This window comes from Myotis lucifugus, unplaced genomic scaffold (assembly GCF_000147115.1).
Source record: "Myotis lucifugus unplaced genomic scaffold, Myoluc2.0 scaffold_723, whole genome shotgun sequence".
In the NCBI taxonomy this organism is placed as follows: domain Eukaryota; kingdom Metazoa; phylum Chordata; class Mammalia; order Chiroptera; family Vespertilionidae; genus Myotis; species Myotis lucifugus.
The window spans coordinates 62,435-76,075 of record NW_005871771.1 but is presented as its reverse complement, the minus strand read 5'-3'; the positions used below and the strand labels follow the sequence as shown (position 1 = coordinate 76,075).

Below are 13,641 nucleotides of genomic sequence, written 5' to 3'. Positions count from 1 at the left end.
CATTATTAAATACTTGAAGCAAAACTTGCCAAAAATCCAGCTACAGATAGCAAACTCATGCTAACAATGTCTAATTTTCTTGGTCAGTCTTTTGGGGACCAGATTCATGAATGTTATTTCAAGGAAAAAAGTGAAATATACAGAACTATTTTGGGGTGATGTATTCTTTGGTAGCTTTTGGGAAGAATGTGTTTCACACTGATGTTTAGTTTTCACTGGAAGAACTTCAGAAAGATTTTATGGAACTCAAAAGTCCGATTGTTTTTACTAGCAACTTCCAGATACTCTAGAGCAGCTGTGGGCAAACTACGGTGCCGGATCCCGCCTGTTTGAAATGAATAAAACTAAAAAAAAAAAAAAAAAAAGACTGTACCCTTTTATGTAATGATGTTTACTTTGAATTTAAATTAGTTCACACAAACACTCCATCCATGCTTTTGTTTTGTTCCGGCCCTCCGGTCCAGTTTAAGAACCCATTGTGGCCCTCGAGTCAAAAAGTTTGCCCACCCCTGCTCTAGAGAAATTTAGATGTCAAACGACTAAACAGAATACTTCATTCCATTTTTTCCTTACATCGTAAAAGCTTCTTTTTTCTTTTTTTCTTTTTTTGCGATATCTAGCTGTGGGGAGAAAACAGTGAAAGAATGTTGTTAAACAGCTTGCGTTTTGTTGCATCTTCTACACCGCCCAGGAAAAAAAGTTAAGGTATAACTGTTACATGGCTATCATATCATCTGAATAAAGTTTTGCATTCCAAGATTACCATTTTTTAAATTGATTTTATTGTGATACTTAATTTTGAAAATTTAAATATCACTGGAAGGAAAATGTAAGATTTTTAGATGTATGAGTAGAGGTGTGGGTTACAAAAATGTTGAGAAAAACTGATATATCCATATCCACCAGAAGCTCATCTGTTTATTGCAGGTCTTCCCTACAGGTTTAGCTATTGACCACTGTATCAAAGTCAGACTGTTTAAACTTGCTCCTCTCTACCCCTGTGGCTGTACCTGGGACCTCATTTTCACATAGACTTGCTACATACCTGAAATCCTCAACTCCAATTGCACTAGGACCTTAGCTCTTAGCTTTCTGGTGCAGTTAAAAACACTCGTTATACTAGCTACCGTTAGATCAACTTCTAATTGTTTTCCTTCCCAATTTATCAGATATTTGCTATCCTACTGAGCCTGGACCTTGTGATTGGTCTTGGTGTGAAGAACTGGTTCATGTTATGGTCTAGACCAGGGCTTCTCAACCTCAGCACTGTTGACATTTTGAGTGAGCTAATTTTTGGTGGTGGGGAGGCTGTGCATTGTAGGCTAATTAAGAGTCTCTGGACTCTACCTACTAAATGTAAGTAGCACCACTCCACCAGTTGTGACAACAGATTTCTCCAGACATTGCAGGATGAGATGTCAGGGGAGGGGAGTGCACGATCACCCCTAGTTGAGAACTACTGTTCTAGATGCAGGGAAACTGGTCATGCCCATAGACTAGCCTCACTTAGGCCCTAGAGCCAGTGCCTGGCATAGTTGTTCAAGTGTTCAGTGGAAGAACAGCCTTACCTAGCTGGACCCTTACTAAATGTAGTCTCAACATCAGTAGGTTAATTGATAGGACCCAGACTTCTCCCAGCTCTTGGTGTGCAGATGGCAGGGTCAGCAAGCCTTTTATAAACATTAGCGCTGCTTATGTCACTGACATTTGGGAGAACAGGACAGTGACAAAGCAGTATATGAAATCAAGATCTAGAAATGATTCGTAAAAAGCAATCACTTTAGCTACTCAGTTTCAGCAAGGCCACAGGGCAGTCTTTTGTTTTTTAAGTATTATGCAGACCTAATACAGGAGACCAGAGCCTGTCTACTCTTGTCAGAGTGTGGGTGGCCTTGTGTTGGTACATATGAATATCAGCCCCTAAAGTACTTCCTTAAAAGCTAAGACTCCCCTGCCATTGGTCATCAACCTCTGGCCACTATGCCATGCCTCCTGAAACTTTTATAGGACCTATAATTTCCTTGCTATTTCCCACCCCAATCCCTGACCCCCTCTGAAAGTTATCCTATAACCATGAAGTTATTACAAATATGTATTGACTAATAAAATAAGATTACAAAGAGGGTGAGGCAGGCTTACTAGTCCTCTATACTAGATCTAAAAGGACTTTCTGCACTGATGGATGTGTTCTAAATCTATGCTGTCCAATACAGCAGGTACCACTAGCTACATATGACTTTTGAGCTCTTGAAATGTGGCTAGCGCAACTCAGGAACTAAATTTTCAATTGTGTTTAATTTTAATTGATTTTTTAAATAGTTATACTTGGCTGATGACTAAAGTAGGTTGAATTCTGCTCCTTCCTAGGGCCCTAAAGAGTAATAGCAAGTCCAAAGGAAAGATGAAAATAAGCCAAAAAAACAAATACAATTTATTTACCCAATCAGGAGAGAAAGGCTGTAAGATGATATTTTTAAGCATATAAGGAGAACATATTTAAAAGAAGGCTTTCTTGTATTTTCAAAAAAATCTAACCAAAATGGCCATGAGCCAGTTTCACTTATAGGGGATATGACAGGGTTTTAGTAGAAATTAGCTTTTTAAAAAAAATTGTATTAACCCCTTCACCAAAACAGCTGGGAGGCTGGGTCCTCAAAACAGGAAAAGTATAAATGAGGTTTTATTTGGTGCCTGATGCAGGGCAAAACCTAGTATTAAGCAGGTAAGTGAGTTCTTCCCTGTCTCATTTCACAGCAACTCCTGACAGGACGGTGAGGAGGTCTTGGAGTCCTAGAAGGGAAAGTTTGTGCTGACAGTATTAATGAGAAAGGCGAGAGGTGTGGGAAGAACAGGGCTAAGGAGACCATGAGAGATGATGGTGGTGATATATTACACTTTTTAAAAAAAATATATTTCTACTGATTTTAGAGAGGAAGGGAGAGAGAGAGAGAAACATCAATGATGAGAGAGAACCATTGATTGGCTGCCTCCTGCACGCCCCCGACTGGGGATCGAGCCTGCAACCCAGGCATGTGCCCCCGGCCAGAATCAAACCCAGGACCCCTCAGTCCAAAGGTCGACGCTCTATCCACTGAACAAAACTGGCTAGGGCCATATATTACAATTTTAATGACAGTTCTGGCCCACAAACCAGAGAGTCCTCAGAGGTACGGTGTAAGAACTCTGTGCTTGGGGAAATGGCTCATTTCTGCATGTGAGAAACACAGGAGGAGAAGTAACAAGGCTCCCGTTATCGGGAGACCTGCAAAGAGGAAGGAAATGGCCTGTAAGTTAGTACTTTTCTCCCCCTCCCAAAGGGGGGAAATGGACATCTCAGGGATTTGTATTAAAGAACAGGAAGGCTTGCCCAGCCTGCATGGCTCAGTGGCTGAGCATCCACCTATGAACCAGGAGGTCACAGTTCAATTCCCAGTCAGGGCACATGGCCAGGTTGCGGGCTCCATCCCAAGTTGGGTGCGTGCAGGAGGCAGCCAATCAATGATTTTCTCTCATCATTGATGTTTCTCCCTCTTGCCCTCTTCCTTCCTCTCTGAAATTAATAAAAATATATTAAACACACACAGGAACTCTCATTCCTCCACAGCTATCTGAGGTTCAAACTTAGGACTTCCTGACTTTTTTCCTCATCCTAATGTACTTGGATCCAGAGTTGGTCTGAGGCTTCTGGCTGACAATTCCACTTGGCACCAAGATGGGCCCAGAAATACAAAGTGGGATCCACGTGGCCTGGAAGAGGCTCCCTGGAGGTCACATAACCCTTTTTTGTCTGCCATCTCCTAGGCACACAGAACCCCCTCTCCCCCTACAGCAAAGGATGGAATTTCTCAGCAGACTTGGCTGAGAAACCCAAGTGTGAGCAGGAAATACTGTCTCCTCTTCAGCCCTCTTACCTTGTGGTAAGCTAACCAGCTTCAAGGTTCCATCTCAACACATTCTCCTGGCCCTGGTTCATATGAAATTCTCTTCCTAGTAATAAAATCAGAAAAGGCACCTTGGGTCACAACTTTTATTTCTCCCTACCACCTAATGCTGCTTTAAATCCTTTAACAAAGCCAAGAGCTTGCCTTCTCCCTGCATTTCTTATAGTCCTGCCTGGACCAGGCCTACTTCCACAGCTTCTGACTCTGCACATCAGCTAAAGCACCTAAGGCCTAGGGCAGTGATGGCGAACCTTTTGAGCTCGGCATGTCAGCATTTTAAAAAACCCTAACTTAACTCTGGTACCGTGTCACATATAGAAATTTTTTGATATTTGCAACCATAGTAAAACAAAGACTTATGTTTTTGATATTTATTTTATAAATTTAAATGCCATTTAACAAAGAAAAATCAACCCAAAAAATGAGTTCACGTGTCAGAGGTTCGCCATCACTGGCCTAGGGAATCCCCCAGTCCCTCTCCCAGGAAGACCCAACAGAATGCCTTAGGACCTGCTTCAGGGGGACTGTTAGATCTCAGATTTCTGCCTAAGATGAACACTGAGTCTTTATCAAGAGAAAAAAAAGGCATGTGATTTCTTGTAAGTTCTGTTCCCAGAATTGATTTAAAGCCACACCTCCACTTCTTACTAGAATGGACAGAACCTATAATTATACCCCCATGTTTCCTTGTCAGCAACATTTTTGAGCTAATTCTATAGGCCTTAGTCATTAAATAATTTTTATATACATTCCAGTACTAAACTCTGGAGTGAAGGTAGCATAGGGAGAAGAGAAATGGATTGGAAGAGATATTCACCCCTCACTCATAAGGCCTTTGGTAAGTCCTCAGTCCCTCCCTTCATAGGTCTCATGATCCTCCTAGAGACCCTCCTGTCCAGCTTCGGAACTCCTTGTATCTAGTCTTACTTCAACCTAGCTACACTGAGACAACAGATACCTTCTAGAAAACTCACGTCTAGGCAGGAGAGGGATGAGAATCCTAAAAAGTCCTTTGATTTCAGGACAAAATCTGCTTCCTTAGCACCACCTCTGGTTTCATTCTCTCCTCCCTTTCCTCTTGAAACCACCTCCCAAGCTGCATGCACACCACCTGTGCGCCTCTTCCCTGTGCAGACCCTGTTTCCTGAACATCCTCCCTCACATTAGCCACTTGCCTTTACTAAGTCTGAGGCTGGCCACCAAGATTAGACTCTTCCACATGCCAAACCCTCGAGCTTGTGCTGGGAATGCAACATGGGAGCAGAAACAGACCAGTCCCTGTCCGCAGAGTATGCAGAAGAGAGCCCCCAGGGATGCAGCCGCAAACTGAGCTAAGCGCTATGAAGGCCCAGCACACTGAGGCCATGCCATGAAACAAAGGAGCCTGAGAGCTCAGTGTCAGGAGGTCCACAGCACCTTCCTGACGTGGCAACCTGAGCCAAGACCTTAGATTTAACTAAGAAAAGTGAGGTGGGATATGGTGGGCCTTCACTTCCCTCAGCTGCCACCTACAATAGCACTCACCTGCGCATTCGAGGGAAACCCGTTTCCCCTGAACGCTGACACAAAGGGAATGAAGGTCTCTGCCCATGGGCCTCTGGCAAGAAGTCCAAGGGGCTCTTCCAGTTGGCGGGTCCTGTGGGCTCCCCTCCAGAGAAGGAATGTTGAGACACTTCCTTAAAAGAACCTCTCCAATCTCCTCTGGGGATCCTTACCTTGTGTGGAATGGAGAAGATGCCTATGGGGACAAGAGAGGGCGAAGCCCAGGGCTTCTAACAAGTGGGTGAGGCCCAGGTGAACTCCCAGCGAGGATTGGTGGGGCTGAGCCCAGCCCAAAAGAGTTCTGCCTAAAAGTGTTCAGGGGTGGGGGAGGCTCTGAATACAGTTGGAATTTTCCCCAAAGGCCAGGTAGGTCCTCCAGCAGGCTGCCACCTCTGCGAGGCAGACTCGTTGGAGGCACAGCTGATTTTCAGATACATCCACGGCCGAGGGACGTCACCCCACTGGAAGGAGCTCAGCTCTCAGCTCTCTTTGAGGACGACGAGTGAATCCAAAGATTCCTGGTTGAGGGGAGTGAGGAGTCCAGGTGAGCCCTTGAACTGGGCGAGATGGGGGCCCGGTATGCCTAGCAGGGAGCCACCGAGCTCCTGAGGGAAGCAGGTGTGGGTGGAGTTTAACTCCAGCTGAGTCTGAGCTGGAAAGGATGCCCCAGCCGACTGCACTCCTAGCTGTACCCAAAGCGGTCTCCAGGGTTGGGGAGACACCTCAGAGGCACTGTGGCCTGCATCTCCTCCAGTGGTTGGAGGAAGACTCCACAGTGGAAAGCCCAAACCCTCCGGCTCTACTTGTCTGCAAAGTCCACTATATTCCATTCCTGCCCCTCCTCCACTGGCATCGCCAGCTTGGACTTGGTGTGCTCCAGGGCAAAGTCCCAAGTCCCTGAGACCCTAAGAGGGGACCCTGCCAGAACATGTCCCCGAGCAAGGGACCCATGTGGGCAGAGGCCGCCGACCTGCGGGAGGTGAAAGGCATCTACTGCGGTCACAGTCCGGGAAGAGCAGGAAGCAGGGGCTCCCTGGGCTGTTCAAACACCAAATGAGGTTTCTCAAGGGAAAATATAATGCGACTGACGGCGGATGTCCTTGGGGAGCGGAGGCAGGAGGTGGGGGAGCGCGTGCTCTTGAGAGCAGAGGAAATGCTCTGCGTATGAGGACCAACAGCCAGGGCGGCCCTAGCGCAGCGAGCGGCTCACCCGGACACACGGAGGCCCTGCCTGAGCGGCACACACCGAGCTGATCGGGTGGGTGAAGGCGGGGGTGCAGGTGCCTCAGGACAGAGCCCTGCGGAGGGAGGGGCGTGCAGGCCGCCGGCGGCCAGTGCTCCCAGGAGGCATCACGGCCCTTCCGCTCCGCCTCCGAGCGGCCCCGCCCGCGGCAGCTGTCACCGCCCTCGCCTCCCTCCGGGCCTCCTTCCCCGAGGCTGGAGCCCCCACCGCTCCCTCCACCTCATTTCCACCCACCTCCCCTCCCTCCCATTGGAGCACTCCTTCCCCCGTGGCCACTGGGGTCTGTCCCACTCCTTGTCTTTCTCCAGTCGGCCCCCAATATCCCTTCCCCCGGCCCACCTAACCCCCAAAACGGTCCCGCCTCCCCAAGACCTAAACCAGGGCCGGTCCCAGAGGCGCTCACGGAGAAGGCGGGGCGTCACTCCGCCAGCACCTGGGCGCTCTGCCCCCCACACACCCCACCCCGCAGGCCCGAGCCCGAGCCCGTCCCAGAGAAGCGGAGACTGGGTCCAACCCTCGCTATTTACCCGGAGGGCCCCGGGGAGGGAGGGAGGGAGGGAGGCGAGGGCGGCGACCTGAGCCCGGCCGGGCGGGTCCGCAGGTCCATCGGAGCGTCAGCCGGTGCGCCCGGCGGCGACCCGGTCCCGGCCGGCCGTGTACGGGAGGCAGCCAGGGATGTGGATGGATCTCTCCTTCCCCTTCCTCCCTCCCCCGTCCTCTCTAAAGACCAGTAAACACATCCCCGGGGAGGATTTAAAAAGATCAGCAAGGAGGGCGCTGCCAGCACCGCCTCGTACCGGGACGTGCAGCCGCGGGCGGCCCCGGAGCTGCTCACCTCCCTGCGGCCAGGCCGGCGCCGCTCCCGGCCGGGCCCCCGGACATCAGCGCCCGGAGGCCTCCCTCTCGGACCCGCCGGTTCTGCCCGCGCCCCGCGCGCGCCCCCGTTTCCCGTCACCCCGGCTTCCGCTCGGGACGCGCTCTCGCCGGTCCGGCGGGGACCGAACCCTCCCGGACGCGGCGAGTCTCACCGGAAGCCCAGACGTAAACCTCGGGAAGAGCCGCCCCTGCGCGTGGAAGCCTTTCGGGGTTCACTAGCCCTGGGCACCGTCCACGTTAACATATGACGCCGCGGGTTTCGCACGGCCCCGTTCCTCCCAACTGCGACCTCCGCAGCGTGGCCACCCCCCGGCGCGCGGGCCGGAAGCCTGAGTCCTCGGGGAGGTGCCCGCTCGTCCCTCTCCCGCTCCTCAGGCTCCACGGCCCACTCAGCGTCCGAGGGGCGTTTTGAGACATGGTGGTCTAGGCTTCAGAATATTTACACACGTTACCAAGTCACGCTGTGTGAGGTGTTGTCATCTCACCTCGCTCTATACCCTCCATGGCGCCGCCATCTTGCGCGGCATTGAATCATGGGGGCCGCCATTTTGCGGAAGAGGGCGGGTGTTTCCGGTTCCGGCGGGGGATGTTCTCTCTTTTCCTCGCAGGGCGGCAGCGGCGGTGGTTGTGCTGCTGCTCTCTCTGAAGTATCCAGGTCCATCCTCGTCGCTGCGGCGACACCCGCACCCGCCGCCGCCATGACTGAGCAGATGACCCTCCGTGGCACCCTCAAGGGCCACAATGGGTGGGTGACCCAGATCGCCACCACCCCGCAGTTCCCAGACATGATCCTGTCCGCCTCCCGAGGTACGAGCTGAGATGCGGGGCGGGGGATTGGAGGATAAGAGCGGGTGTCCCTGCCGCGTGGCTGGGCCCGTGGCACGCGGCCGGGAAAAGGGGGTGGAAGGGCCGCGCGGACCTGTGCCCCGGCCTCGGCCGGGAGGCAGACGTGGAGACGGGTCAGCCAGCGGCTGCGGGAGGCTGGCAGGACTGGGGGCTTTTTCCTTCCCCGCCCGCCTCCCCGCCCGTGTGCTGCAGTGGGCCGCGCGGGGCGGTGATGACACCAACATGCCATCTGAGTGCCCGTGCTGAGAACCAGAGGCTGTTTCTGAGCTGCCGCCCGGCCCCTGCCCGGTGGGAGGCGGGTGGGCACCGAGGGCGCCGCGTGGTGCGCAGTCGGGAAGCTTCCGTGCGCAGGTCCCCCCCGGGGAAGGCAGCCACCGGAGCGAGCGGAGCGGTTTGCCGGCTGCACTGCAGGCAGCCCGCAGCGGGTCCTCCCGCTCCCGAGGGCCGCGTTCTGCATTAGCCGTCAGATGAGGCCGAAAGGGGTGCTGAGCTGGCCTCGGTGTCAGGAAAGAGCGCCCTGGTCTCCGGTGAGGTTGGGCATTGCTTAGCCCACTTGGTTCTGGAATAGCGAGTCCCTTGGCCTTGGCTGGGCATGTGCTCGGGGCCTGCAGTTCCCCTCCCACCTGCCCTCATTGGTTAGATTGCGGACCCACCGGGACCTGGGGGCGTCCCGATCGTCCACAGGTGAGCAAGTGGCCGTGAGGCTACTCACTGGGCTTCCTTTCCTGTCTTCCTTGCCCTTAGACAAGACCATCATCATGTGGAAGCTGACCAGGGATGAGACCAACTACGGCATCCCCCAGCGTGCTCTTCGGGGTCACTCCCATTTCGTGAGTGACGTGGTCATCTCCTCAGATGGCCAGTTTGCCCTCTCTGGCTCCTGGGACGGAACCCTTCGCTCTGGGATCTCACAACGCAAGTAGCTGCCCACTTTGCTCTGGGGGGAGGTGGGATCCCTGGGGGAACTGAGTCCAGAGAGCACCTGGAGAGGGCAGTGGGGTGCTCGCTCTCTCTCCTTGTTGCTTTGCGTTTGTTGCACAGAAGTGCTGAGGGGTGGTCTGGTTGAGCAGTCTTGCCAGATAATGGAACAGGTCCTGCCTTGGGAACATAATGGAGGATCCTGGTGATGACAGACGACATGGTCTGCCAACCCGTGTGGGAGTGAGGACATGTCCTGCAATTCTGAAGGGAATCCTCTGGCGCGTTCTTAGCCGAGGGCCCGGTCGTGGGCAGACCCATGTGTGGGGTTGTATGAGGAAATGCAGCTCCGCTGGGGCAGGAACGAGGCCAAGCAAACAGTCTCCCTGGGAGAAGGCTCGCAGAGTCTGGCAGTGACCAAGTCCTTCCTCTCAGGGGCACCACCACGCGCCGGTTCGTGGGCCACACCAAGGACGTGCTGAGTGTGGCCTTCTCCTCTGACAACCGGCAGATTGTCTCTGGCTCCCGAGATAAAACCATCAAGTTGTGGAATACTCTGGGTGTGTGCAAGTACACCGTCCAGGTAAATGACGACACCCGTAAGGTGCTCTCCCACCCTCTGAACCTGGGCCTTACGGGCTTGGAAGTGTGAAAACAGATTGTCGTCATAACTAAGGGGTGGGGTCAAGAGTTTCGTGGACAGGATGGTTTTCCCTAATTTCCTTTTCATCTGTAGGATGAGAGCCACTCAGAGTGGGTGTCTTGTGTGCGCTTCTCACCCAACAGCAGCAATCCCATCATCGTGTCCTGTGGCTGGGACAAGCTGGTCAAGGTGAGCTTGGAGCCAGGTGTGGGGTCTTGGCCAACTGGAGTGTGTTCCCTCTCCCAGATGGTCATGCACTCCAACTTGTCCCTCAGTTTACTTTTTTCTTGCTAGTTGGTCTAAAGGAGCCAATTGATGGGCCTAAGTCCCTTATGAGGCAACAGAGCATTTGTTACCTGTTTTAATCCTAATTGTCCACAAGTGGCCAAGACCTTTTTTTTGGTTACTGATCAAATGAAAAATGACCACCAGATCCAGGAACGCTTTGAAACGAGCTTTAAAGGCCCTTTCTGTTTGGCTAGAGCTCTTCTGACTCTTGACAGCTCCAGAGCCAAGTTCTTCATCTCTGACCACCACCACCCCAAATTTAGGTATGGAATCTGGCAAACTGCAAGCTGAAGACCAATCACATCGGCCACACGGGGTACCTGAACACTGTGACTGTCTCTCCAGATGGGTCCCTCTGTGCTTCTGGAGGCAAGGTACTTGGGCCAGGAGTCTCGGGTACAGCGTCTTAGAAAGAGTGCTTGGCAATAAGACCAGTCTGAGAATAAATGTTTCCACAGATTGATGGCATTAGGATCTCATTTAAAAAAGTGTTTGATTTAGATGACAGACTCTTGGTAGGTTTGGTGAGTGAGGTGGTGCATTAAAGGAAAGGTATAGAGGTAAATATTGGCTACTTCGGTCATTTGTTTTGGGGAAGTTTAGGGTACGGGGGTGGGGTAGATAAGACAACCCTGAGACAGCTGGGGTTAACATCTGGAAGAGGTCACATTGCCCTGACTCAACTTGCTCTCTCCCAGGATGGCCAGGCCATGCTGTGGGACCTCAACGAAGGCAAGCATCTTTATACACTTGATGGTGGGGACATCATCAACGCCCTGTGCTTCAGCCCCAATCGTTATTGGCTCTGTGCTGCCACTGGCCCCAGCATCAAGATCTGGGTGAGTATGGGCTGCAGTTGAGGACAGGTACCTAACTGTACCCTAAGCCATGGCAACATTGTGATTTCCTGAACAACTGCTGTCAGGGTGTCAGTGGAGGCCCAGAAAAAGCTAGTTAAAACTTGCTGGGTTTGGGGTTTGCAGTGATTCAGTCTTTGCCTACTTAAAGGAATGGCCAAATAGAGCAGCTTATTCAACCGCAGCACAGTTGGCACTTGCGTCTGAATGTTTGCCGGAGGGGTGGGGTAGTCCTGTGTATTTTAGGATGTTTAGCAGCAAACCTGGTCTTGACTCACCAGTAAGTGCCTATAGCAAACTCCCTTAGTGACAACCAGAAACGTCTCTAGGCATTGCCAGGTGGGAGTGGCAAAAAATACCCTCTGTTGAGATAGTAATCTCAGCAGTTATAAAGGGACTTTTGAGAGGGGACTTCTGTTTTCAGTTTTTTGGTGTTTTTTAGTATCAGTGGCATTAAAGTGCAGGGTTGCCTTAACTCCGTTTTGTTCCTTCCCCAGGACTTGGAGGGTAAGATCATTGTAGATGAATTGAAGCAAGAAGTTATCAGTACCAGCAGCAAGGCAGAGCCACCCCAGTGTACCTCTCTGGCCTGGTCTGCTGATGGCCAGGTAAGTGGGTGTACCATTTGGAGGGAAGATTGTGGTCTAGAGCAGCAGTCACCAACCAGTGGTCCGTGAGGTCCGAAAGGTTGACGATCACTGGTTTAAGGAAACCTTTGGAGCAGCGGTTACAAGCCGGTGGTCCGTGAGGTCCAAAAGGTTGGCGACCAGTGGTCTAGTCTAGAGGGTAGTGATTACCTGCTTTCAGTTCAGTTTAATTTGACCAATTTACAGGCATATTAGTCCTTACTTACCAGCTGTTGCTTCCTCTAGGAATAGGAATAATCACCCATAATCATGTAGTTAGAAGAGCGGGGATCTTAAGGGCCATCTTTCTTCATTAATGGGACTAGAGTTTCATGACCCTGACGTATCACTCCATTCTCCTTTGCAGACGCTCTTTGCTGGCTACACAGACAACCTGGTGCGAGTGTGGCAGGTGACCATCGGCACCCGCTAGAAATACATGGCAGAGCTTTAGTAATAAAATGGTTTTCTGGCTTGTAGAAAGCGTCTTTCTCTGGTTAGGAAAAACTGCTTCCCGTTTCTATACTGGCAGGCTGGAAGCACAGGCCAAGTAAACAAGGCTTTGGGGAAGAGGGAGAAGTCAGACTATGTTAGGTAGGTACCCTCTTTTATAATGTCCTATTTCAGATAGATGCTTTTTAACGTTTTTATTGATTTGAGACTGAGAGAAAACCCATCTGCCTTCCACATGCCCCTACTAGGGATTGAGCCTGCAACCTGGGCATGTACCCTGACAGGGAATTGAATCTGCAACCTCTGGTGCATGAGATAAGGCTCAACCAACTGAGCCGCTACACCAGCCAGGACAAAAAGAATATAGCAGAGGTGCATTTTGTTAACTCTTCCAAAGGGAAGATTAGAAAACTTTCTGCAACTGGTTAAGGTTAATGTAGTCTACATCATATTAGGTCTTTTGTTAAGATGGAGACTTTCTCTTTTAATTATTAAAGGCAAGTCAACTCAACCAAAAGAACTACCTAAATCCTTTTCACTCCTTCCATAACTGGAGATTTAATATATACACTGGTCTGGAATTCATAACCACAGAGCTGGCTAAATACAAACAGCTATTGAAGTAGCCCATATATATACACACACACTAGAGGCCTGGTGCACTAATTTGCACACAGGTGGGGTCCCTCAGGGAGGCCTGTGGGGATCTGGCTGAAACCCACAGTCCAACACCGCCTGCAGCGCCTACCTGCCATCCCTGCTCTTCCCGGCCCCACTGCAGCAGCACAGCCAAGGGGGAACCTAAATGGGGGCGGCTGAAAGGCTTAAAAAAGACGAGAATGAAAGCTGGGTCTCGATGGGATGCGGCTGCTTTGAGAGATGATGATGATGCCCACTAGCCGTATGTTTGTTTATAGCACAGTGGTTCTCAACCTTGGCTGCACATTCATCACCTGGGAACCTTTTTAGAATCCTGATTTCTGGGCCTCGTCCTCTGGAAATTGTTTCTTTGTTACTAATGTTGTGGCCCCACCCCATAACAAGGAAACCATTTCCGGAGGATGAGGCCCAGAAATCAAGATTTTAAAGATTCCCAGGTGATTCTCAGGTGCCAAGGTTGAAAACCACTGTTCCAGTGGGTTTTAATCCTACTCAACTACATGCACCTGAACTCTATCAAGCCTACATCACTCAGGGACATGGGGCCACGCGTTCAGACCATAGGTTCAAGCTTACAGTTATAGCTGTTGGCTGTAATTGTGCTGGGAGAGCTCTGCCCTCCCAGCTGGGACTTGCACGTGACCACGAGAGGACTGTGCCCTCCCATTAGTCCAAGGCTTGAACTTATCCAAACACTGTAGCCGCTCCCCCACAGGCATCCTTCAGAGGGGAGTGGCCTATGGGATTG

At 51.3% G+C, this 13,641-nt stretch overlaps 1 protein-coding gene, 1 long non-coding RNA gene and 1 other non-coding gene across 6 annotated transcripts; 2 read left to right on the top strand and 1 right to left on the bottom strand.

The window, feature by feature from the left end:
- Window positions 1-602: 602 nt before the first annotated feature.
- Window positions 603-7,887, bottom strand: LOC106694933. 4 transcript variants are annotated; one of them, XR_002826960.1, is made up of 4 exons: window positions 7,562-7,887; window positions 5,466-6,001; window positions 3,912-3,987; window positions 603-620 (listed from the first exon to the last, which is right to left on the bottom strand). It is a non-coding gene; the product is annotated as an uncharacterized LOC106694933 (long non-coding RNA). The 4 variants fall into 4 exon arrangements; XR_002826961.1 differs by lacking the exon at window positions 7,562-7,887 and adding an exon at window positions 6,454-7,286; XR_001346012.2 differs by lacking the exon at window positions 7,562-7,887 and having other exon boundaries at window positions 5,466-7,286.
- Window positions 7,888-8,185: 298 nt separating this feature from the next.
- LOC102442324 (receptor of activated protein C kinase 1) lies at window positions 8,186-12,259 on the top strand. Its single transcript, XM_006105763.3, is given in 9 exon segments — window positions 8,186-8,409; window positions 9,193-9,345; window positions 9,348-9,363; window positions 9,802-9,949; window positions 10,103-10,198; window positions 10,561-10,671; window positions 10,996-11,136; window positions 11,652-11,762; window positions 12,148-12,259. Coding segments are annotated over 9 exon segments (951 nt in total). The 5' UTR covers window positions 8,186-8,300; the 3' UTR covers window positions 12,214-12,259.
- Window positions 8,651-8,718, top strand: LOC111823844. The gene has a single exon (XR_002826963.1). It is a non-coding gene; the product is annotated as a small nucleolar RNA SNORD95 (small nucleolar RNA).
- Window positions 12,260-13,641: the final 1,382 nt, after the last annotated feature.